The sequence below is a fragment of the Danio rerio genome, chromosome 23 (genome assembly GCF_049306965.1).
Source record: "Danio rerio strain Tuebingen ecotype United States chromosome 23, GRCz12tu, whole genome shotgun sequence".
Taxonomy (NCBI): Eukaryota; Metazoa; Chordata; class Actinopteri; order Cypriniformes; family Danionidae; genus Danio; species Danio rerio.
In genome coordinates this window covers 48,907,501-48,935,000 of record NC_133198.1, presented here as the reverse complement: position 1 = coordinate 48,935,000, position 27,500 = coordinate 48,907,501, and the positions used below count along the sequence as shown (strand labels likewise).

Here is a 27,500-nt window from a genome sequence, read left to right as displayed (position 1 = left end):
GTAAAAAAAGTTGCTTAAGTTGCACACTAGTTTGGTCATGTATAAATATCATTATATTAACCATATTGTATAAATATTATTGTCACCATAAGCCTACATCATGCTGATGATCAAAAACACAATGTCATGATATCTCCTGCGCTTGTCTTCTGACCGACTGCATCTTAAAATACATGAATGACCCCTCATAGAGCGTGAGAAGCAGACATTCTTTATCATTTGTAAAATAAAGACTTGCAGGTAAAGGAAACAGCATTATAGGAGGAAGTTGCCGCGGCTGTGGTGCAGATTATAAGTTTAAAAAAGTATATGTATATGGACAGATAGGTAACTAGATAGAATAGACAGGAGTATATGATCTGTGCCCCGCTGCAGAGTGCAGATGCTAAAGCCTGCTTTCCCACAGCCCGAACCTGCGCGTAAGAAACAGGCGGGACTCTCGGCTATTTTGACAAATACACACCTACGTTACACAGAGCCCAACATGGAAGTTTGTGATTGGGTCAGCCCAATGTCAATAAAGAAAAGAACCAATGGGCTGCGGATTATGTCACCCGGCTCTGTCCGGAAAAGAAACATCCTACTTTCAGAAGTAATATATATATATATACAGTATGTGTGTATGTATGTCTGTGTGTACTTTTTTGGCCCACCTCAAATGTCACTTGGCCCACCCTAAGGTTCCAAGCTGGAGCCGGGCCTGCAAATAACTGATGTCCATGTAAACATAGTCAGTATGTCTTTTTTTCAGACACTCACCATTTTGAACTTTATTCATTCACCATCATTCATTTTTAAAAAGCGCTCAGTCCATTTCATTTGTGTGTTTTACTGGAACGCATAAACTCTACAGGTGCCTGGTAGTTAGCTGTGGAGCTGACATTAATCAGATTCACTCTAGTGAACGCATAAAAATCGTCATCATAATTTACTCTAGTGCACGCCTCAGATTCTCGCTCCACAGTTTAAAAACCCCTCAGATATGGTATTGTTCATCACACTATGATGATGGCAACACGAGGAGGTCAAAACCTGTTTACCTGCTATCACACTTTTAAATTGTGTGTGTCTGTCAGGTTGAGTCCGCGGTGGGTGCGACCTGACCGTGTGTGTGTAGTTGCTGGACGGCTGTTGGACGTTGTGTGTGACGCTGAACAGAAGACGAAGAAGAAGAGAAACATTTACACAGAGATGATTCAGGAGCCACACCACTGCCCTATTAGCATGGTAACACCCACTCACACACACACACACACACACACACACACACACACACCCACTCTCTCACACACACACACACACACACACACACACACACACACACACACACACACACACACCACTATCAAATAACCTATAATTATAGTAACACACACCACTGTCCTATTACGATGGTAACACACTTGCTATCAGTCCTTTAGGGTGGGGCTATCAGTCCTTCAGGGCGGAGCCGTCAGTCATTTAGGCGGGGCTATCAGTCCTTTTGGAAGGGGCTATCAGTTCTTTAGGGTGGAGCTATCAGTCCTTTTGGGTGGGTCTATCAGTCCTATAGGGCGGGCTATCAGTCCTTTAGGGTGGAGCTATCAGTTCTTTAGGGTGGAGTTATCAGTTCTTTAGGGTGGAGCTATCAGTCCTTTAGGGTGGAGCTATCAGTCTTTTTTTGTGGGGATATCACTCTTTTAGGGCGGGGCTATCAGTCCTTTAGGGCGGGGCTATCAGTCCTTTAGGGCGGAGCTATCAGTCCTTTAGGGCGGAGCTATCAGTCCTTTAGGGCGGGGCTATCAGTCCTTCAGGGTGGGGCTGTCAGTCATTTAGGTGTGGCTATCGGTCCTTTTGGGTGGGGCTATCGGTCCTTTTGGGTGGGGCTATCGGTCCTTTAGGGCGGGGCTATCAGTCCTTTAGGGTGGAGCTATCAGTCCTTTAGGGTGCAGCTATCAGTCCTTTAGGGTGGAGCTATCAGTCCTTTTGGGTGGGGCTATCAGTCCTTTAGGGTGGAGCAATCAGTCTTTAAGGGCGGAGATATCAGTCCTTTAGGGAGGGGCTATCAGTTTTTAGGGTGAAGCTATCAGTCCTTTAGGATTGAGCTATCAGTCCTTTTGGGCGGGGCTATCAGTCTTTTAGGGCGGGGCTATCAGTCTTTAGGGCGGAGTTATCAGTCCTATAGGACGGAGTTATCAGTCCTTTAGGACGGGCAAGGACGGAGTTATCAGTTCTTTAGGGTGGGGCTATTAGTCCTTTTGGGTGGGGCTATCAGTCCTTTAGGGCGGGGATATCAGTCCTTTAGGGTGGGGCTATCAGTCCTTTAGGGTGGAGTTATTAGTCCCTTAGGACGGGCTATCAATCCTTAAAGGCGGAGTTATCAGTCCTTTAGGGCGGGGCTATCAGTCCTTTAGGGTGGGGCTATCAGTCCTTTAGGGCAGGACTATAAGTCCTTTAGGGCGGGGCTATCAGTTCTTTAGGGAGGAGTTGTCAGTCCTTTAGGGCAGGGCTATCACAGCATGTCTTGTTTCTTGCCTGTTTTCATAATAATAATAATAAATAATAATAACTACTGTATTTGTGTGTGTGTGTGTGTGTGTGTGTGTGTGTGTGTGTGTGTCAGTATTGTGTGCGGTGGCCGAGTGCTGCTCTGTGGTCGGTGCAGCAGCTGTGTGTGTGGATGCAGCGTGAGGTGTGGTCGTCTCTGTCTCTGCCGGCTCTCCTGTCTGCGTCTGCGCCCCACATGACGGCGCTGGAGCTGAATTCTGCGCTGCGCTGGTCCAGTGTGGAGCTCCGGCTGGAGGAGGCGTCCCCTGACCCGCTGCTGCTGCTGGGGGTGCTTGAGCTGCAGGCGGAGAGCGCAACACTGCAGCTGCGCGACCACACACACAAACTCCACTGCCTGTGTGTGTGCAGAGACCACAGCCCCAACATCAGCACGGCCTGGCAGGGTGAGCACACACACACACACACTCCACTGCCTGTATGTGCAAAGAGACCACAACATCTGTGTGTGTGTGTGTGTGTGTGTGTGTTTGTGTTTGTGCATGTTTTTTCTGTGCATGCATCTATATGCGTGGGTGTTTGTGCATGTGTGTACATCTGCTTGTGTGTGTGCGTGCGCGCACATGTCTTGTGTGTGAGTGTGTATGCTTGTGGTTGTGTGTACTATATGTGTTTGTCTGTCTGTGTGTATGTGTGCATATCTTTTGTGTCTGTTTTTCCCTTTGTGTGTGCGATCACGTGCATTTATTGTGTGCATCTCTGTCTGGGTGCATGCGCGTGTGTGTGTGTGTGTATGTGTGTGTGTGTGCAGGCTGTCTTGTGTGTGTGCGCCGCTGTACTTTAGTCATGGAGAGGTTCATGAAGACAAACTTCCCTTCCTGGAAACACCTGGATCAGCCGAGTTACATCACACTCAAACACTGCAGGTACAAACACACACACACACACACTCATGTACGTTTCATACACACACTGCTTTACATAAACCTGACCATTCATTCATTCATTTTCGGCTTAGTCCCTTATTTATCAGGGGTCGCCACAGCGGAATGAACCGCCAACTTATCCAGCATATGTTTTACACAGCATATGCCCTTCTAGCTGCAACCCAGTGCTGGGAAACACCCATACACACTCATTCACACACACACAAACACAAACACACTCATACACTACGGCCAATTTAGTTGATCAGTTCCCCTATAGCGCATGCGTTTGGACTGTGGGGGAAACCGGAGCACCCGGAGGAAACCCAAGCCAACACGGGGAGAACATGCAAACTCCACACAGAAATGTCTGGGACTTGAACCAGTGACCTTCTTGCTGTAAGGCAAATGTGCTACCCACTGCGCCACCATCCTGCCTCTAAACCTGACTAAAATAACATAATAAATGAGCAATTAAGGATTGATTCTGATTTAAAGTCTAATTAATCGAGATTAATAATGTTTAATCTGCTAATGAACACATAATGTTGTTCTTAAAGGTGCAGTGTGTAAGTTTGACACCCAGTGGTTGAACTAGGTATTGCACGCCTGGTTCAAAACAAGTTTTCACTCAGCTCCTCTTGTGATGAATGCACACAAGTGCAGGTTGCCAGATTAGCGCGAGTGTGCCTGACTATCGAGCCTAAAGGCTGAATTAAGTTGTGTTGTAAATAAAGCATTGGCACGCGATAGAAGGAATATTCTCCATATTAAAAAAAGTTTTTATTCTAACCAACACCTGAAATGTATATATTAGAAACGGTGTCTGTTTCTCACAGATGAACAACAGAAAACTGACAGTGATCAGCTCAGCTACAGCTCATGTGCTTTATTCAGTGTTAAATGCTGATAATGTGAGTCTTTACAGGACATTTATTGTTGTACTACTGACAGCAGCAGCAGATAGTTCAGCTCAGATCTGGGAAATAAAACAAAGCGTCTGAAACTGAACTTCAGAACTGAGCAAACCAACACATATCAGTGATTCAGCATCTACATTTAATCATGTTAAGGAGCTTTAATATGTGTTCATTAGATTATAAAGCTGACCATTGTGCTGGAGTGCAGTGAGTGCACTATTCTGTGCTGCTGAATGGCTGTGTTTACATTTCTGTCCTGTTTCGTCTGGTGCAAACAGCTAAACTGCTCATAACTGTGTATCTCGTCATGTAGCGTGTTGTTAGGACACGGGGTTAAAATGTGACATGCTCACCTAATGTTTACACTCGTAATATTTATATTATTTGCTCATTAATAATCTCATGTGGAACTCTGAATCTGCGTCTCATTTTAGAGTCTGCTACTGTCCACCAGAGCAGACTCGGCAATGCATGTGTCTGTCTGCATGTTTGTGCATGTTTCTGTCTGTTTGTGTGTGTGTGTGTTTGTGCATTTATTTGTTTCTTCGTGTTCATGTTTGTGTGTGTGTGTGCGCTTGCTTGCGTGTGTGTGTGGGTTTATTTGTGTTTGTGTGTTAATTTGTGTGTTTGTGCATGCTGTTGTTTGTGCTTGTGTGTGTTTAATTGTGTCTGGGTTTTTGTGCATGTGCATGTTCGTTTGTTTGTGTGTGTGTGTGTTTGTATGTGTTTGTTTATTTGTGTTTATTTGTGTGTTTTTGTGCATGTTTCTGTCTGTTTGTTCATGTTTGTGTTTGTGTATTTATTTGTGTTTGTGTGTTAATTTGTGTGCATGTTTTTGTTTGTGCTTGTGTGCGTTTAATTGTGTCTGGGTTTTTGTGCATGTGCATCTTTCAGTTTGTTGTGTGTGTGTGTGTGTTTGTTTATTTGTGCATTTCTTTGCGTCTTTGCATTTGTGTGCATGTGCATGTTCGCTTGTGTGTGTGTTTGTGTGTATGTGTGTTTTTTATTTGTGTTTATTTGAATTTGTTTATTTGTGTGTTTTTGTGCATGTTTCTGTTTGTGTGTGTGTGTGTTTGTGCATTTATTTGTGTCTTTGTGTACATGTTCGTGTGTGTGTTTGTTTATTTGTGTATTTGTTTGTGTTTTTGCATTTGTGTGCATGTTCGTTTGTGTGTGTGTGTTTTTGTGTGTTTGTTTATTTGTGTTTATTTGTGTGTTTTTGTGCATGTTTCTGTCTGTTTGTTCATGTGTGTGTGTGTGTGAGTGTGTGTCTGTGTGTGTGTGTGTGCATTTATTTGTGTCTTCGTGTTCATGTTTGTGTGCGTGTATTTATTTGTGTTTGTGTGTTAATTTGTGTGCATGTTTTTGTTTGTGCTTGTGTGTGTTTAATTGTGTCTGGGTTTTTGTGCATGTGCATCTTTCGGTTTGTTGTGTGTGTGTGTGTGTGTGTGTGTGTTTGTTTTTTTGTGCATTTCTTTGTGTCTTTGCATTTGTGTGCATGTTCGCTTGTGTGTGTGTTTGTGTGTGTTTTTTTTTATTTGTGTTTATTTGATATTGTTTATTTGTGTGTTTTTGTGCATGTTTCTGTCTGTTTGTGTGTGTTTGTGCATTTATTTGTGTCTGTGTACATGTTTGTGTGTGTGTGTGTGTGTTTGTGTATTTCTTTGTGTCTGCATTTGTGTGCATGTGCATGTTCGCTTGTGTGTGTTGATGTGTGTGTTTATTTGAACTTGTGTATGTGTTTATTTGTGAGTGATTGTGCATGTTTGTGTTTGTGTGTGTGTGTGTGTGTGTGTGTGTGTGTTTGTTTATTTGTGTATTTGCATTTTTGTGCATGTTCATTCATGTTTGTGTGTATGTGCATGCATGTGTGTGTATTTATTTTTGCCTTGTATGTATGTGTGTTTGTGTGTGTGTGCGTGTGTGTGTGTGTGTGTGTGTGTGTGTGTGTGTGTGTGTGTGTATTTCAGGGTATATCTCCAGCTGTGTATGGATGATCTGATCATCATCAGTCCGTCTTCCTCCATGAGTCATCAAATGGCGGAGAGCAAACTCACACACGGACACACACACAGAAGCTGCGGCGAATCCTCCAAGAGGCTCAGATCGGCTGACGCTGGAGTGTGTGAGCGTGCCGACAGCTCTGCGGTGTGTGTGAGTCTGCTCTTCAGATTGGAGAATAAGCATGGCGTGACGCTGCAGAACGTGTCCGCAGACACACACACACGGCAGCTGGGCTTCAAGTGCAGAGCGGTGTGTGTGGGGGGCGTCCAGCGCTGGAGCCATGACCCCAAAAACTGCAGGATTCAGGAGCGAGAGCGAGACGGCGGCGGCCAGACGGTCAGCAGATGACACACACACACTGAATCCTGCACACACTCACCCACATGGTTTAAATGTATGTCATTTTCACACTGAATGCGTCTCAGCTTTTAAAAATGCCAGTTGTGGCCTCAGGAATGGGTTAATCAACATGATACTCTCATGGCCACTTTATTAGGTACACCTGTCCAACTGCTCGCTAACGCATATTTCTAATCAGCCAATCACATGGCAGCAGCTCACTGCATTTAGGCATGTAGACATGGACAAGAGGATCTGCTGCAGTTCATATCGAGCATCAGAATGGGGAAGAAAGGGGATTTAAGAGACTTTGATCGTGGCATGGTTGTTGCTGCCAGACGGGCTGCTCTGAGTATTTCAGAAACTGCTGATCTACTGGGATTTTCACGCTCAACCATCTCTAGGGTTTACAAAGAATGCTCCGACAAAGAGGAAATATCCAGTGAGCGGCAGTTCTGTGTGCGCAAATGCCTTGTTGATGAGGTCAGAGGTCAGAGGAGAATGGCCAGACTGGTTCCAGCTGATAGAAAGGCAACAGTAACTCAAATAAGCACTCGTTACAACCGAGCTCTGCAGAAGAGCATCTCTGAACACACAACACGGCCAACCTTGAGGCGGATGGGCTACAGCAGCAGAAGAGCACACCGGGTGCCGCTCCTGTCAGCTAAGAACAGGAAACTGAGGCTACAATTCACACAGACTCACCAAAACTGGACAATAGAAGATTGGAGAAACGTTGCTGCTCTGATGAGTCTCCATTTCTGCTGACACATTCAGATGCTCGGGTCAGAATTTGGCCTCAACAACATGAAAGCATGGATCATCCTGCCTTGTATCAGCGGTTCAGGCTGGTGGTGGTGGTGTAATGGTGTGGGGGAGATTTTCTTTGGGTCCATTAGTACCAATTGAGCATCAACGCCACAGCCTACCTGAGTATTGCTGCTGACCATGTCCATCCCTTTATGAGCACAGTGTCTCCATCTTCTGATGGCTACTTCCAGCAGAATAACGCAGCATGTCATAAAGCTCAATCATCTCAGACTGGTGAACATGACGATGAGTTCACTGCACTCAAATGGCCTCCACAGTCACCAGAGCTCAATCCAATTGAGCAGCTTTGGGATGTGGTGGAACGGGAGATTGGCATCATGGATGTGCAGCCGACAAATCTGCAGCTGCGTGATGCTATCATGACAATATGGAGCAAAATCTCTGAGGAATATTTCCAGTAGCTTGTTGAATCTCTGACACGAAGGATTAAAGCAGTTCTGAAGGTAAAAGGGGTCCAACCCGGTACTAGTAAGATGTACCTAATAAAGTGGTGTATATTTGTGTGTTTTTGTCGATGTGTTTGTTAATGGATCTATGTGCTATAACATGTCTATGATGGGGACTATGATAGGAACATTCAGAAAGCAACTCGCACACCTTCATCATGTAATTGTCTCATTCAGATATGGGCAAGTCATTCGGTGACTGATGTCCATGTGAACACTGCAGTCCCTGACGATGACTGAAGCTTCTGTCATTGTCAGCCGTGCATTGTACTTTTATAAAGATCTCATTGACTTGACAAGAATTAGAAATTCACATAGTAATATCAGCTTCTGCACCAGATTGTGAACGTGTGCTCAGTTTTACTGTCTGTCACTCTGAAATGTTCACTATTGTTCAATATGAGCCGTAATGCTGAATTCGCCATCAATTCTGCAGGTTGAGCTTCACTTCAGGGGGTCATGTGTTCGCTGGTTCCCCGTTCTTCATCCGGGATGTGTGTATCGATTAATCGCACTCAACACTGAGGTAAAACACACTCTCTCTCATCTGTTTATTGCCTTGTAAATGTGTAAGAATCAGATGTGGACACAATTATTCGCCTTCTGTGAAATGTGTATTATTTTTCAAGCTTTTCCCAAGTGCTGTTTAGCAGAGAAACACTTATATAAACACAAAACACTCGTCTCTAATAACTGATTTATTTTCTCTTTGTCATGATGATAGTAAGTAATATTAGACTAGATATTCTTCAAGACACTAGTGTTCAGCTTAAAGTGACATGTAAAGGCTTCACTAGGGTAATTAGGGTAAAGTTAGGGTAATTAGGCAAGTCAATAGCCGCATTTCCACTATCGGGCCAGTGCGAGCCAGGGCTTATATCGGGCCAGGCCGAGCCAATTGCCCGGGAGGTTGAGCAGTGAGGCGGAAACCATGTCGGGTTTCCACTGTGGGGCTAGTAGCTCGCAGCACGTCACGCAAACCCCGCCCCCAGAACATCCCCCGAATCGAACGTCACTCAAACCGCCCACTTCAGCGAGAATCAAGCAGATAAAGCACACCATCACATCATCACGAAACTATTAAAATAGGACAACCAAAACAAACAAATGACACGTTACTGTACAGCAGTACAACGCATGTCTATACGCACATGCCTGTGTGTTTTCATTGATCATATTCATTTACACGCCGACCGACTGGCATCGAAATCCAGTGGTCTTGCCACCAACGGAGGGACACAGCGCAGAGAGCGCACACATCCATAATATAACACCACATAAATAAAATTCTCAATTAATAACTCGATATAAAATGCATTTTATAACATCCTCTACACAGAATCTGTCCAACATTCATCTCAAATGCTCCGGAGAGAACTGAAACATGATTTTTTTTCCCCCTATAGGCTTTATGACACTTAATAGGTGATTCCCTTTATTTAAAGATGTTGCTTATTATATCTTAAGTAAAGGAAAGTGTTCAGTGTTTCAGCACATAAGAGCAGCACATAATAAAATATAGCCTTTATTGCGTTGCACTCAGCAGCTATGCACTAATAAAGCTCTTTATGTATTTAAAATTTCCTTTTTTATTTTTACCACGTTAAATAAAAACATACACACTTGTTTGAGGACACAGAACACATTTTGAACTTGCAGTTTTCCCCGTCAAAAAAGTGCTGCGCAGCTGGAGACAGAAAAAATCGTCGCCTATTTCTGCTTTCACTCACCCCGAAAATGCTCTGTTTGCATAATTTAATTAATATCTTCGTATCCAAATACTTTATAAATAATATTTAAAACATTCTCAGGTTTTTATTTATTTATTTATTTTTAGAAAAATATCTAAAATCTTTTTTTCAAAGAGGCTTTTGAAAAATGAAAGTTTAATATAAATTTGAAACAGTTTGATATAGTACCTAATTGTTATAGCTATAGCTTTTGTTAGTTTTATATTGGTTTATTTATTTAATGTGATTTTATTATAGGCTTATCTGATATTTGTAATTCTTTAAATTATTTCAATATAGGGCTATTTTATCTAGATATGACACTATTGTTTTGAGCCTACAAAAGTGGACATGAAATTTGTAAAGTTTAATGTCTTACTGTTGTATTCATATAGTGTATTATCACCGAAATAAATTAAAACAATAAAAATTAAAGAAAAAAGCCGTGCGGCATCAACAGAGCTATGAATGGAGCGCTCTTTTCCTCGGTCTCACACACACACACACAGGCATCTAAACGCGCAAAAACACTTATTAAACTTGACAAAACTTCTTGAAAACCTTTACTGTCTGCTGTGTCTTTAATATGGTGTAAAGATTAGTATGCGTTATTGAAACATCAAAGATGCAGCAAAGAAAAGTCACTTATAAAAACTATCATTTTATGCAACAGCTTTACATTTAAAGAGAAACATAAGGGCGATCATATGCAAAAAAGACCCCAGCCTATAATTTGTTCCAGATGTTTTCTTTCCCTTATTTATTTGTTTGTTTATTTGTTTGGCGCATGTACTCGTGTGCGATCGGAAAACTGTGCCCGCCTCTCCTTTCACTCCGCCCCGAAGCCCCGGCTGGCCCTCTTTGGCCCAAGGTATTCGGCGGCCCGAAAAAGGCCGACCGCTGGCCCCAAGAAAGCCCCGTTTTGGCCCGATTAGGCCCCAGAAGTGACAGTGGAAACGCCACTGGCCTTGGCTCACCCTGGCTCGCTCGCTTTAGGCGCGATAGTGGAAACGCGGCTATTGTATAACAGTGGTTTGCTCTGGAGACAATCCAACACTAATATTGTTGAAGGGGGCGAATAATATTGACCTTAATATGGCTTTAAAACCATTAAAAGCTGCTTTTATTCTAGCCGAAATAAAACAAATAAGACTTTCTCCAGAAGAACAAATATTAAAGGAAATACTGTGAACAATTTCTGAATCTGTTTAGCTGCACTTGGGCAGGTGGAGATGAATATGTGATTATATTTGAACTTAATTTCTGTGCTGATCGACAGGATGTGGGCGTGTTAGAAGCTAAGGGAGTGTCAGCGAGGGGCGGAGTCACACAGCTCAGTAGCCCCTCCCTCCTGCTGCAGCCGCAGTGGCGCGTTCACACACTCACAGAGGAGCCTGCGGACGCTCAGGTTAACACACACACATCTATACACATGTACTACACACATCCACACACGCTTCACTCATGCACATACACAAGCATGCAGACACTACACATAGACACTTGTGGTGTGATGGATCACAGATCTCACATCTCAGCCTGCCTGTCAGACATTTCACACTGGATGAAAGATCATCATCTTCAGCTTAACCTGGCAAAAGTTTCTGCCAACCCGACTCTACACCATAACTTTTCAATCCAGATAGATGGGGCAACCATTACTGCATCCAAAATGGTGAAAAGCCTTGGAGTAACGATTGATGACCAACTAAACTTCTCTGAGCACATCTCTAGAACTGCTCGATCTTGCAGATTCGCACTCTACAACATCAGAAAGATCCGACCCTTCCTATCTGAACATGCAGCTCAACTCCTTGTTCAAGCTCTTGTTCTCTCCAAACTGGATTACTACAACTCTGTACTAGCCGGACTTCCAGCTAACTCTATCAAGCCTCTTCAGCTGCTCCAGAATGCAGCAGCACGAGTGGTCTTTAATGAACCTAAACAAGCACATGTCACTCCGCTGCTCATCCGTTTGCACTGGCTGCCAGTTGCTGCTCGCATCAAATTCAAAGCTCTGATGTAGAGGTCTGCATTCCCGCGGCTGTCCCGCGGGCGCCGCAGGACCCGACCAGATTTCTGCGGCGCGGGAATAAATTTCTGAATAAGTCGCGGGAGCGGTCGGTAACGGGTTTAATTTGGGACGGGAGCGGGCTGTCTAGCAATATCGCGGATATTGCTATGCGAATGAGAGAGAGAGAGAGAAAGAGAGAGAGCGAGAGAGCGAGCGAGCTTTGCCTGTGTGTGTGCTTGGTGCTTGTGTGTGTGTGTATGTTAATGCGCGCGCGAATGAGAGAGAGAGTTTTCCCAGATAGTAGAATACACTCGGGCCAGTTCCGGCTAGATTCTCGCCTGCCAGAGACTTACCACTCAGCCCGGCTCCGGCTGCCGGACTCCGGATGCTTGTGGACTCACTGCCCGATTCCGGCCCGAATCAATCGGGCCAGATGCGGCGGCCGTAAGCGAGCCGACGCTGCCGCATCCCTGCCGGAATCGGCCCGAGAGTAATGTGCGCTGCGGCCCGGAGCTGGCGCGACTCAGTATTTATATACCTTTATATAAAACCTTTTGGTATTACATTGGTACTTTTGATACATGGTATTACAAGCCTTTGAGTTGATATAACAGCAAACGCCTGTGTGTCTGCTTGGTGCTTGTGTGTGTGTTAGTGCGCGCGCGCGTATGAGAGAGAGAGAAATTTGTCTGTGTGTGTGTGCTTGGTGCTGTGTGTGTGTGTTTATACAGACAGCTTGGCTGTCTGGACTGTATAGCTGAGGTATTTTTGGTTTTGTTCTCCCCCGCTCTTTAGCAGGATCGGGCGCGGCGGGCAGAAAACGGGGCAGGTCGGGCAGCGGGACAATAAATCCTTAATATAAGCGGGAGTGGTCGGGTTCGGGCCAAAACCTGGCGGGTGCGGGCGGGAGCGGGATTCAAAATCTAGTCCCGCGCAGATCTCTACTCTGATGTTTGCTTACAAAGCGACTTCTGGCTTTGCTCCTTCTTATCTGCTCTCACTTCTGCAGATGTATGTGCCCTCCAGAAACTTGCGTTCTGTGAATGAACGTCGCCTCGTGGTTCCATCCCAAAGAGGGAAGAAATCACTTTCCCGAACTCTCGCATTCAATCTGCCCAGTTGGAGGAATGAACTCCCTAACTGCATCAGAACGGCAGAGTCACTCGCTGTCTTCAAGAAACCACTGAAAACTCAACTATTTAGTCTCCACTTTCCTTACAAATCTGCAATTGCCTATCGTCTCTACCGTTAACTCAAAAATAAAAAAATAAAAATTACTAATGCTTTGCTTCTTACACTTTCTTTACATAGGTGAAACTTGCCTACCGCACTTATTCATTGTTGCTCTTATAGTTGTGTAAATTGCTTCCTTGTCCTCATTTGTAAGTCGCTTTGGATACAAGCGTCTGCTAAATGACTAAATGTAAATGTAGATCTCACGGTTCGGATCACATTATTGTTCTTTAGTCACAGATTGAATCATTTTTCGGATCAGCCAAAAAGACGAGGAGACAAATGTCATTTGCGTTTCGTTTAGTACAAAAACATCGACTGTGAGACACTTTTGAATTTAACAAGCAAAACTTAAAAGCTGAAATTTTATTAAAACTAAAATGAAGACATAATCAGCTGAATAAAATAAATAATACAATATTCAGTGCTGTGAAAAATTCACTGTTACTCCTGCTGTTGCTGATAACGCTAAATGTAGAAATCCAACATTATAAACTGTACAATTCATATTCATTTTCAGTCTCATTTCCAATAAATGATTCAGTTATTCACTCATAAAGCTTCATGTTTCACTGCTAGATGATCATTCTTGAAGAATTATTCAGTGGCATATTTTTGATGGCTGCTTGTCGCCACCTACTGGTGAAATAATGTAATGGCTGCCTACAGCTTTCATCTTTGAGCTTCATGTTAAATGCAAACGATGGTGATTTTAATCTTTAAGTGATCATCAGTGATTTGATCTAAACCAGTGGTTCTCAAACTGTGGTACGCAGGCTTCCTTCTAGTGGTACGCGGAGGAATGAAATATGTCATGTACATGCTACACACATTTTAAAATTTATCAAAAAATTATGCATATTATATTATATATTATTTCTGAGGTAATCTGCCACGTTTTTTAACTGTGCAGAGTTGTAGCTGCTTTATTGGGCCTACTACGCTACTGTATTTCAATACTGCTCATTTTGGTGGTACTTGGAGAGACAATTTTTTTTCTGAGGTGTAACTTAATGAAAAAAGTTTGAGAACCTCTGATCTAAACTATAAACTGGTCTCCCAGTACTGCTGTGTTATTTTACTTTGTGTAACTTCTTAACTAACTCAAAAGACTAAAAACTAAATCTCTCTTTTGAGTTTTGCGTTTTCAGATTTGAATGCAGCGATGGGAGGGATTAATAAACATATGCAAATCAGCATCATTTATAATGTATGTTGCGTGGGTGTTGAGATCCTGATCTTTTAATGGTTGATCGTCCAGCTTACACTGAATGCATCAATGCAGGCTAAACAAGTATTCAATTCAAGTCACCTTTATTTGTATAGCGCTTTTACAATGTAAATCGTGTCAAAGCAGCTTCACGTAGAAGCATACCTGTCAACCCTCCCGTTTTTCCCGGGATTCTCCCGTATTTTACAGTTCTGTCCCGCTATGATCATGATAAAGGGATTTTCCCGTATTTCTCCCATATATTCCGTCTTTCTCTGAAGGGTGGCAAATAAACATTAAAGGTGTTTATCGAGCCTCCCTATACGCAACCCGTACCGCCGAACCACCAGGGGAGACCCCTTGCTCTTAAATGCGAGTCTGTTCTGCGCTTTCGTTTTGTTTAGGCAGGAAAACACTTTAAAATAAACATAAAAACGGCAGGATTCCCTTTATTTTCATTACAGGTGTCGTTGCCCCTTCATATGCAATCCTCAAAACAGTCATATAGCGCTGCATGACTGTCAGCTGACGTGCTCCAAAGTGATAAATAGATGCTGTTTCCCAAACGGATTCTTTACACGCAATTTGAAGCAGGGCAAAAGTCAAGGGTGCATGTTTAAACAGACAGATATACACAAAATTAATAATATCCAAAGATGTCGATCTTGGTGGGTTTTTTTTTTTCAAACACAAGTAATTTCGTCCTAAATGAGCATAAACAAGTTAGAAAAGCATTCGAATGCTTTCATTATAACGTTAGATGTGTGCATTTTTAAAGTGACACCTGTTATTTAATGTAATCAAACGAAAAAAAAAAAATCTAAATAAATAATTAATTCGTTGGTCTTTAATCAGATTGTGTAAGTTATAAAGTGAAGAAACGGCTAATGAGATTTGATTCTATTTCATTATATTAGCTATTAATTTTAATAAGCTGAACTGTTTGCTAATGTATTTGCTGCTAATGTATATTACTTATTTTTCCTTTTCTAAATAATAATAAAACATATTACTGACCATTTAACTGTTTATTTACAACGACAACAGCTCCAAATGAGCATAATTAGTAATTTGGGGATTTTTTTAAAGGGGGTCGGGGGAATCCCGTATTATGGTGGGCATATCCCTTATTTTCACATCCCAATGTTGACAGGTATGCATAGAAGATAATAGTAAATTGAAACAGTGTAGTTCCGTTTTCAGAGTTTAAGTTTAGTTCAGTTCAGTGTGGTTAATAAACACTAGTGAGAGTCCAAACACTGAAGAGCAAATCCATAGTGACAGAAAACACCTGTAATAACCTAAGGCTGCTTTCACACCTGTGAATGGATTCAGTTGTTCTGAAACAGAGATTACTATTGTTATAGTGTTGCTCTTTGCTCTTGGAGCAGTTCACTTTTAAACTGCAAAGTTTCTAATCGAACCAAAAGAGCTAAAACAAGTCACGTGCGAGTAAACTCTCCTCACATTGGTCAGAGTGTCAGGGTTTATTTTGCAGCGTCCCGCTCAGCTGTCAGGAGAGGTGGTGGTTTGGTGGTGATTGACAGGGTGCGCGCGTCACGTGTCTGAGGAGAGATGCGGTGGGGAGGGGTGAGAAGGGTGCGCGACGATGCCTATTTGAGGACCGGGAGGGAGACGCGAGATTACCGGGAGATCATCACTCGTTTGCGAGCATCCGGAGACTCGCGAAACTTCCCGCCCTACTCATAATTCTCTCTTCGTAAGCCTATTACATATCCATAAAACACTGTGATATAACCGCGCTCGGACCGGATCGCTTTCTCACTGCAATCAAACCGCTCCAGGGTTCGTTTCAATCGAGCCGAGACCACCTCATTCAAGCGATCTCGGAGTGATTACTTTGGCGCGGAACAGAGCGCGATTGCCCTGTTCACATATGCCAAACGAACCGCGCTATCTGGGCAAACGAGATACGTTCAGAAACAAAAGTGTAGGTGTGAAAGCACCCTAAGAAAGCCAGTACATCCCCAATTACCCACCACAACTTCTTTCTTCATGATATTTTACAGGAAATCCTAAATGCTTTTATACATGTGATTTGAATGAAACGAGAGGCGATCTCTCTGTGATCCTTACCAATTTAGTAAAGGAAAAAAAATTGTTAATCTGCAGGTCACACGTGTACGAATTACGGATCAACCGTGATCTGATACCCCCCCACAACAGACTCTATGCCCACACACACACACACACACACACACACACACACACACACACACACACACACACACATTCATACACACACACACACACACACACACACATGCATACACACACACACACACACATGCATACACATGTAAAGTTTTGTTTTGTCATTGTTTTGTTTTTTTATTATGATTCTTCGTTTTGTTTCGTTTCGTCATTTTAGTATATCATGTTACACTATATAACAAATATATTCTTGCCAAACCAGCTGAAATACATATTATTTATTTACTTTCAACCTTCAGTGTCACTGAATTTTTCATTTATTTCTGGTAATAAACATGTTTTAGCTGTAATGAGCTGTATTTAATCTGATGTTGTGTGTGTGTGTGTGTGTGTGTGTGTGTGTGTCTTCAGGCTGCTGCTCCTGCGCTCATGTCTGTGTCTGAAGTTCTGCACAGCAGGTAATATTAATGATTTGTAATCTGTGTTTATTTACTCGTTTAGCAGACCTGACATTGTTCCACACGCGTCCACAACATGTCCACACTGACACAGGTTTGCTTTCATTCATTCATTTTCTTGTCGGCTTAGTCCCTTTATTAATCCAGGGTCGCCACAGCAGAATGAACCGCCAACTTATCCAGCAAGTTTTTACGCAGCGGATGCCCTTCCAGCTGCAACCCATCTCTGGGAAACATCCACACACACACTCATACACTACGGACAATTTAGCCTACCCAGTTCACCTGTACCGCATGTGTTTGGACTGTGGGGGAAACCGGAGCACCCGGAGGAAACCCACACTAAGGCAGGTAGATCATCCACACAGAAACGCCAACTGAGCCGAGGTTCGAACCAGCGACCGTCTTGCTGGGAAGCGACAGCACTACCTACTGTGCCACTGCCTCGCCCCAGGTTTAATTTTAGACAGGTTGGTTTTATGAGCAGAGTTTTGCAAAGAATGCGCTGTGATGCATGTTAAGGCCATGTCGAATCGACAGGGAATGATGAAGGTCTTTTATGCTGGGATCAAATTAAATCACTTTTATTGTCACATCATCAGCAGCACGTGTGCTATAATGAGTGAAAAGCTTAGGTGCTGCTCCAGACAGTGCAAATACTAAGGGCTCTATTTTGACGGTCCATGCGCAGAGCGCAAAACGCAGGGCGCAAACGCTTTCAGGGCGTGTCAGAACGCATTTTTGCTAATTTACGGACGGGAAATCTGTCTAAAAGGGTTGAGTTAATTTTCTTAATGAGTTATAGGTGTGTTTTGAGAATAAACCAATTAGAGTCTCGTCTCCCATTCCCTTTAAGAGCCAGCTGCGTCGCGCCAAGCGCGCATTCGCTATTTACAGGACACAAAGTAAGTCTAAGTGGACAAACTGATAATTTCACAAGCAAACAGTTCACAGTTTATTAACAGAAAACTGTTAAACAGAGCATCTACTGCGAGAGAATGAGAGATAATGAATCTACTTTCACATTTGCTCTTGGATAGGAAAACCTTTACACACAAACATCAATTAGTCTATAAATAATTCATTTAGTTTGTTAAGCGCAAAGATTTATTTCAAAGCTATTTCTAAATTCAGTTCTAATTTCCAGCAAATGAATAAATGAACAATAATAATGAAGTGTGCTCAAAAACCTGAGTTATATCCTAAAACACATGCTGCGCCCCATATGGTCTAAAACCTGACAGGTGGACAAATCTAAGCTTGTTTTTATTAAAACAAATATAAATATGGATATAATAAATAATACTGCTAATAATAATAACATTATACAGAAGCAAATTGTTATGAATGAACTGAAAAAGCCTCCCGAGATGAAGAAGACATAAAAGCAGTGATTTTTCATATTTATGTAGGCTAGAAAATATGTTTTGTAATATTTTAATCCTTTATATTTATATCCTATATCTATTCTTATTATATCCTATATATATCCTTAATATTTAAATGTTTTCATATGTAAAGATATTTGCCTATTGCTCTCTTGTGTGTATTAAGCAGTGTGTAAGTGAGGCGCAACTCTGCGCTGAAGTTTAGACCGGGTTAGTTTTGGTCTAATGAAAAATCTATTATAGTTTCTCAAAATAGCAACGCGCCAGTGGTCCGTCTCAGAACACCTCCCTTTTTAGACCAGATCGCCTATGGGCGCACATATGAGCGCTAATGCATTTGCTATTTAAACAGCGTAGCGCAACGCCTCAAAACCACTCTTGCGCCAAGCTGAAACTAGCAAAAGACTACTGCGCCATGCCTTGCGCCACACTGCGCCACACTGCGCCGGGTGTATGATAGGGCCCAAAAACAGGACAATGTGAAATGGACAGCGATATGTACGATGAACAGGTGTCCACATAGTTGTTGTAGGCAGTATTGTTTCAAGTTTGGATTGGTTAAAGTGCAGTGCATGCTATATATTGATGGTGTGCAGTGAGGGTATGGAAGAGTCTGTGTGTGGTGTGTTAAGTGTTCATCAGCCTGAGTCAATCCCTCTAAATGTCCTTCAATTTGGTCACATCCAGCGGTCGTCATCCTTGAATCAATCTCAGTTGTAAGCTGCCCCCGCAGAAAGAGTTTGTGCCCCCCCAGTTTTTATAAAGGATTGTTCACTCAAACTGAAAATTCTTTCTGTCATTAATTATTAACACTCCCTTCGTTCCAACCTTCAGAACACAAATTTAAATATTTTTAAATATATGACATAGCAATCGAATTATGAAAATGGTGAGAATAAAGCTAGTCCCATAGTCCAGAGATCCGGTCCCCGCGTCAGGTCAGGTGCGCCCGTAAATAGCCTTTAAAACGCGCACACGGCGATGGAGGCGCACTCAACTCACAAGGGAGAAAGTGGGTGACATGATAGGAGCAGCTTAATTCATTACATGCTTTGGTTAACTAATTATTTAAACACAACTCTCTTGAGCTCTAAAAGGAAAAAACACATAAGAAATTTGCTGTTAAATTAATTTTAGCAGAGACGCAACTGCCAGTCATTTATTAGTTATTCGGGAAGATGTAGCCTAATAAACATGTTTTAATAAAAACAAATAGTTTACTGCACAGTCCCACTGTAGGCTACACTATAAATAATATTTTAATTTATTTATTAATATTATTATTAATATTATTACAATTCAACTAAAATTGACAAAACGCAGAACTCTCTGAATGTTTGCTTTCATTTTGCTAAAAAGCGCACTTTTACAGTTGTGAAGAGAAACATCCCATTATGCAGCAGCAGTCAAGGTATAACACATAATAAATGCCTTTTGCGTTTATTAAGTCAAGTTTGCAGTGTTATAAATGGAATATAGTGCTTAAGTGGATTTATCGCGGATCAACCGAAAAACCTCTCACATGCTGCAGGTAGGCAGAATGATAATCTTTTAAAAATGTCATTTAGGCTATACTGCTATTTGCTCATGCAAAATTAAACAACATAAAATATATTGTAGATCTATTTTAAGAGCTAAAATACAACATATCGAGTTTGTTTTGACTTGTAGCTCATGGCCCTAAAAATGATGTTGGTTGGATAATAGGCTACGTGAAGTGTGATGACTCGGTTAAGCTGATTTCGCTATATTTATTTACCGGTTAAATGAATAGTCTGATCGTGGGTCAGTATAATAAGGAGAATAACATATGATTTAAAGCACTCGTTTGGCACTGAAGCCATCATCCGTCTGCATTAATAAACGGTAAGCATTACTATCGTTAATAAAATTCGTAATAGCGAAACTGCATATTGTTATTACTATTAAAACGTAGCCTATTTTACTGCCTTAGGTCAGTAACTTAGGCAGTAATGCAAAGTAATAATAAATGTGAATAAATAGCCTAAATGAAAGAAACAAGAGACCACAATGAGTCACCAGGTCAAGTGCCCCCTCAGTTTTGACTTCCTGGCGCCGGGCCTGTCGTATGGTCTGGAATTGGATGAGATTTTATGAGATTATTTACATTTTGACGATTATTTTGAGTTTAATTATGATTTTTGCAGGATCAATAAAATATGCAACTTTTTGTTGATTTATGAGTTGATTCAGTGATTGCGGAATCATGAAAAACTAGGGGTCTGATGAAAACTTTATAGTACTTTATAATACTACAATTCCCAATGAACAACTGTATTTTATCTAGCACGCTTCAGTTGTGTAGTGTAGGGTCCATGCAGTTGGTCCAATGACGGTATCCACTGGTGGATGAAGGTTCACTGCATGTTCGGTCTTTCCAGTGCACAATGTTGATTTATATTAAACTTAACTCATATCTGACTCCAATTTTAGTATGAGGTGGTTTAGAATATTAATATATTTATCCTCGTTTTATCTGACTCCAATTATAAAACATTGAGAAGGTTATTTTGTTTCCGTTCACATTATTTTAGAATATGATTGAATATTCTCTTCGGTTCATCATTTTATGTTATTCTCGTTCTTTATAACATCCTGAATCTTGTACCGGCCGAGTATACAATTTCTTAAGCACAAGCTTGTCAGTCTTGGTCACTAAACAGTGGCGATTGACCGCTATCCTTTACCGGCAGAACCCTACTTACTCAGATTAGGATATTTTTTATGCGGTCCCCATAGATCTGCTACCTCCTAAATCAAACAGAGCTATTTACTCATATAGTGATCATTACTATAGAATTAAGCAGACCAGTCGTACTTAAACTATTAGTAACTTTGAATAATCACTATACTATCTAAATAGTATTATACGTTTAACAGGTGAAGGACTATCCCCTTAGATATCCTTTTACAGCCTAAGTATACATGAATTAATGCCAATGTGTTAGTCGGAGCTCTAGAGACATCGTATAGCGTGCCGCAATGCTCCGTCTACCGTGTTTTAGTCCGCTACTAACCTGTACAGGGGCTTGTGGTGTTATGAAATTAACACAATCTACTAGAGATAATAACACAAACTCTGTTTGAATGATTCAAAACATAACAATTTATTAGTCAGGTTAATGTGTATTACGCCAGTTCATTCAGTCAATTCATAAACGATCAATACAAGACATCAAATTATCAAAGATAAATCCAAGATTAAATGATGCATTCCTGACTTCAAATTTTACATAGCGTGGAGCGTATGACCCGTTACGGGCTGATCTGGTTAAGCAGAATCGCGCTGAGCATTTCTCAAACCTTACCTTAAGTAATCCAAGAATCCCCTCAAGGAAAGGGGTGTGTGCATAACAAAAGGCATTCACATTTAGTGCACACCCTTCACAGTGGTTCAAAAGATGCCCGAAGTTATATATTTATTGTTTTGATTATGTCTATTTCTGAGGGAATGAGACCATTGTACCAATCGCACTGAGACATTTTAAATGATATCAAACATGATAAATAAAGTCACTTTGGTTAATCTAGAACATTCAAACATTGACATGACCATATGTGTGAGTTGGGGTGGTTGAAGCCGAGTTTCAGCAGACTCAGATGCAAATGCGGCAGGAACTGGTCTTTCCTGCATTCCCACCTGCTGGGTTGTGGAGTCAACAGTCTCTGTTTTCAGCTCATGTTTGAATTGTCAAAGACATCAAAAATATTTGCAATATCTCAACTCTTACAGTAGCGAGTAAATCTTGTCATGATGTGCAATATTTCATGCATGCAAGGATCGCTGCTCTCTCTCTCACACACACTTTGTCCTAAAGCCACTACTGTGTGCTGAGTGTTTGGCCGGTGGCGTGCAGGAATTACTGAGCCATACTGACATGCTGTTTCAGACTGAATACTCAGAGTAGCGGTGAACAATATCGGGAGCGTCACAGGTTGTTTAGAAATGACCCAGTGTGAATAAAAGCCCAATTTCAGCTAAGTAAAGCAGGCTAGGGGAATAGCGCTATTTACTGATGTTCTGTTGTGAAACTAAATATAAATCGACATTATCGATGCTGTAAAAGGACCTTATGAAACAGACAATAGTCAAATCAATCTGTCAACGGGAGATTTCAGTGGCTGAACAACACTTCTGTGCAGATAACCCATTCATAACAACCTAATCTACATCAGCTCTGCGTGACTGAAAGAGATTTGCTCATGTGAAAATTGATATACTGTCTTTATTTCCTCAGCTCCGCCCCTGAGGTCGTCTCCTTTCATGGAATCATTTCTCAGCGAATCACACTGCAGGAGGACAACGAAGCACAACCCAAGATTAAATCAGTGTCACCTACTGCAGGTTTGGCCCCGCCTCCGAACACCTGTCTACAGGATGAGGGTCAGTGAGTGATGTGTGTGAATGTGTGTGTGAATGTGCAGACACGCAGGAGGATCTGAGGGTGCGTCTGACGGTGCAGGACGCTGAGTGTCCCGGGCTGATGGTTCACGTGTATCTGGATCTGTCCTGTGGTTTATACACACTGGGTCTGATCACCGGAGCTGCACTGCAGGTTCACCATGTCCAGCGCAAAGTCTCCAGGTCAGTCTGCTCTGCTGCTGCTGAGACCTGCTTTTGCAAAAGCGTTGAGAAAGTCTGTCACAAATGTGGTTATTTTAGGCTGCAAATGCCAAAAAAAAAAATCCCTGCAAGTTTACTTCATTTCATTTCATTTTATTTCATTGCATTTTAGTTTGTTGCAATTTTTTTCATAGGATTGCCTTATGTTTGAGTGAAATTTATAGCATCGATTGTGTTGTATTTTATTTCATTTACTTGTATTAAATTATATTTAATTTAATTGTATTACATTGCATATTATTTTATTGCATTTTATTTTAGTTTATTGCATATGAATGTATTGCACTTTTTTATTTTATATCAATTTATTGCCTTTTTATTTTATATTAATTTATTGGATTTTCATTATAAATGAATTTATTTTATTTTATATTAATCTATTGCATTTTATTTTATATGAATTTATTACATTTTATTTTTATATATATATAAATTTATTGCATTTTATTTTATATGAATTTATTGCATTTTATTTTATTTTTTATATGATTGTTTTGCATTTTATTTTATTTTATATTAATTTATTGCATTTTTATTTCATATGAATGTATTGCATTTTATTTTATTTTATATGAATTTATTGCATTTTTTTAATTTTATATGAATTTATTGCTATTTATTTTATTTTATATTATATTAATTTATTGTATTTTTATTTTATATTAATTTATAGTATTTTTATTCGATATGAATTTATTGCATTTTTATTTGATATGAATTTATTGCATTTTATTTTCATTTATATGAGTTTATTCCATTTTATTTTGATATAATTGAACTCTATTCAAATCAATTCAGTTATTTTGTTTTTTTCTCTAGTGCTTTTACAAGGTAGATTGTATCAAAGCAGCTTAACATAGTTTTTGTAAATTTGATGTTCAGTTTAGTTCAGTTCAGTGCGGTTTCAATTTAATTAGTTGCATTTTATTTTATTGGACTGCATTGCATTTTATTTGATTGAATTTTTTTGCATTGGTTGCATTTTATTTTGTTGCACTTTATTTGATTTAATTGTATTGAGTTATGTTCAATTTTATTGCATCGCATTGCATTTGATTTTACTGTATTGCATATTTTGCATTGCATTGCATTCTAATTTATTTTATTTTATTGCATGGCATTTTATTGCATTTTATTTTGTTGCATATTCATTTATTTTATTTTATTTTATTGCAATTTAATTTGTTGCAATTTATTTTGTTGCATTTTATTTCATTTATTTGTGTTGCATTGCATTTAATTTTATTGCATTGCATTTTTTGGATTGCATTTTATTGCATTGCTTTGCAATGTATTTGATTTTATTGCTTTGTATTAGTTTATTTTATTGTATTTTATTTTTGTTATTGCATTTTTATTTGTTTATTTGCATTTTATTGTATCTTATTGCACTGCATTTTATTTCATTATTATAAAACATCTGATCGTCGGAAACAATCGCTGTGTTCTGGGTTGTTGTACAGTTCTAGGCACAAATTGATTTATATATGCAATACATATTTAGCAGCAAACATCTGACTTGAGCTGTTTACAAATTGTCCAGAAGTTCAGAATTTTTTTCCACCAATTGTCCAAACCACTTGTCTTATTTTAATGCACTTTAATTTTGTTTTTAAAAGTAACCATTATTTCTTCAAAGCAATAAGCAGTTTATCAGTCACTCAATATTTCAAAAGATTGAGCTCAAAAACAGACACATTTCACAATATTTTTGTGTATTTCACTGTAAAACACCAGAATTATAGCAAATTATGCCCAATGTATTGAGAAATAAATGTCACAAAATCGTGTGTGTGTGTGCGTGCATGCGTGCGTGCGTGCGTGTGTGTGTGTGTGTTTCAGAGCGTGTAACGTGTACTGCCGCTCTCTGCCCATCAGTTATGTGAGCGTCACTGGTCTGAGGTCAGTGTGTTCAGGGTGAGTCTCGTTTACACACACACCTGTGTTTGTTTATTCTCTTGACCTGAAACTCCTCCAGCAAACAAACAGGATGTGGAACTGAACTTTGACTTTAAATGTACCGTCACACATAAATGAGCTATTGTGATTTTTTTTTTTCTGCATTCATTTTTGTATGTTATAAGTTTAGGGGCAGCACGGTGGCTTAGTGGTTAGCACTGTGGCCTCACAGCAAGAAGGTCGCTGGTTCGAGCCTTGGCTGGGTCGGTTGCTGTTTCTGTGTGGAGTTTGCATGTTCCCCCCATGTTGGTGTGGGTTTCCTCCGGGTGCTCTGGTTTCCCCCACAGTCCAAACACATGCGCTATAGGGGACTAAATTGGCCATAGTCTATGAGTGTTGTGTATGTACAGTTGTTTCCCAGTACTGGGTTGCAGCTGGAAGGGCATTCGCTTTGTAAAACATATGCTGGATAACTTGCCGGTTCATTCCACTGTGGTGACCCCTGATTAATAAAGAGACTAAGCTGAAGGAAAATGAATAAGTGAATAAATGAATGTTATAAGTTTATTATTATTGATTAATCTGATAATTTTAATATTGTTTTTTTAAGCAGTTACATTATTAATTTATCATTCGTTGTCTGATTATTGTGCATTATTGTGTTAACTTAATTTACATATTAATAGATTTTTGTTTTTAATTTATTTTCATTTTTAAATGTTTAAGTTTCATTCATTAGTTTATGATAAATGACTTATTTTTTCAAATATTTAGTGAAGAAAATATAATTAGTTTTCATTTCATGCTGACTTTAATGCTAATAAAGTAGATTAAATTAATCACTGCATTAATTAAATTGAAACACTGCATCACATAAAATTATGAGATTCAAAATGAAAAAAAGATGAAATAATAATACTGATACTAATGATGATGATGAAATAATAATAATAATAATAATTATAATGAAATAATAAAATAATAATACTACTACTAATAAAAATAATAACAATTAAATAATAAAATAATAATAATAATAATGAAATAATAATAATAAAATAATAATAATAATAATAATGAAATAATAATAATAAAATAATAATAATAACAATAATGAAATAAAATAATAATAATAATAATAATAATGAAATAATAAAATAATAATAATAATAATGAAATAATAAAATAATAATAATAATAATAATGATAATAATGAAATAATAATAATAATAATGAAATAATAATAATAATAATAATAAAAATAAAATAATAATAATCAAATAATAATAATAATAATATTTAGGGCTGGAAGACATTGCAAAAGAACAAAAAATTATCACAATAGAATGTTTCACATCATTCAGTATCAATAATTATTGAAAAAATATTACAATGCATTTAGGAATATTATGATTTATGATCATGTGTGCATCACGCAAGTCGTGAAATTTCGTGTAAAACTTACACCCTAAGCTTACCGGCATTGCTTTCAATGTGTGTGCTCAGCAGTCACATTTTAATAAAACTACAGTGTTCATACCGAAACTACATACAGAACTTTTTTTATAATGTTATTGACAATGGTGCTCGCTCAATAAATACAGACACTGATGTTATCACCCAGCCCTAATAATAATAATAATGATGATTGTAATTATGATGGTAATAATTGCATAATAATAATTATAATCATAATAATATAACAATGATGATGATAATAATTAATAATAACAATGACATCATTCATTTATTAATTTTCCTTTGACCGAATCCCTTTACGCAGCAAATGCCCTTCCGGCTGCAACCCAGTACTGGGAAACAACAAATACATACACACACACACTCATACTACGTACAATTGAGTTGATCAATTCCCCTATAGCGCATGTGTTTGGACTGAAACCAGAGCACCCGGAGGAAACCCACACCAACATGGGGAGAACATGCAAACTCCACACAGAAACACCGACTGACCCAGCCAAAGCTCAAACTAGCAATCTTTTTGCTGTGAGGCCACAGTGATAACCACTGTGCCACCTAAAAACATCACCAAACTGCTGAATGCCTGCAGTGTAATGTGTGGTTAATGGTGCAGTGCAGTAATAATAAGCCCATCAGCCGCTCCTCTATACTTTACATTGTCTTAATGGTTTTGTGCTGTCTTTTTCTCTCACTGTAGGCCCGCAGCAGCAGCTCCTCCTCCTCCCATGATGCTCCTGGGCTCCTGGGCGTCGGTCGGGTCGCAGCAGTGCCTTGTGGCTCAGGTCAAAGGTCATGTGGTGTGTGTGTTGTCTCTGCGTCTGCAGTGGATCTGCTCTCTCTGCGGCAGCATCTTCACACAGGTACTGATGAGATGTGTTGTGTGTAGTGCACGACAGTAACACCAGTGTAAGCCCCCGTGAAATGAAAATAAAGTGTTTTAGATGTTCGTCTGCGTCTGTTAGGATGTTAATAAATTCACATTAGGCAGATATAAGCCTGATATAACGCCTGCAGTTTAGCACTTCTGCTGTCTCCTCATGCTTCTGTGTCTCATCAAATCTTCTGACCAATCAAACGCTCTCTTGTGTCTGACATGCCCCGCCCCTTCTTCTCATTGGTGGGTTGTGTGTGTGTGTGTGTGTGTTTGTATGTTGTGCTTTGACCCCGTGACCTTCTCGTCCTTATAGACGACCTGTGGCCGAACTCACCCGCCATGTGACTCCACCAGCGCAGTGTTTCAGGCCGAGGCCAAGTGAGTGTGTGTGTGTAGAGTGTGTATTTTTTGTGTGTATGTGCATTTCTATAAGTATATTAGT

The 27,500-nt window shown here is 40.0% G+C and overlaps 1 protein-coding gene across 5 annotated transcripts in view; it reads left to right on the top strand.

Annotated features, from left to right (window-relative positions):
- ctc1 (CTS telomere maintenance complex component 1) overlaps positions 1–27,500 on the top strand; it is a 53,580-nt gene that overhangs the window by 20,961 nt on the left and 5,119 nt on the right. Inside the window, exons 9-20 of one of the 5 annotated variants that reach the window (XR_012398413.1) lie at positions 1,077–1,227; positions 2,603–2,930; positions 3,296–3,410; positions 5,225–6,670; positions 8,387–8,476; positions 10,960–11,088; positions 16,724–16,770; positions 22,418–22,524; positions 22,605–22,764; positions 24,646–24,720; positions 26,882–27,044; positions 27,372–27,436. Coding sequence is in view for 2 of the 5 variants with exons in the window: in NM_001077745.1 (NP_001071213.1) it covers positions 1,077–1,227; positions 2,603–2,930; positions 3,296–3,410; positions 6,301–6,670; positions 8,387–8,476; positions 10,960–11,088; positions 16,724–16,770; positions 22,418–22,524; positions 22,605–22,764; positions 24,646–24,720; positions 26,882–27,044; positions 27,372–27,436 (1,800 nt within the window). In the remaining 3 variants the exon portion in view is untranslated. 5 annotated transcript variants of the gene reach the window in all.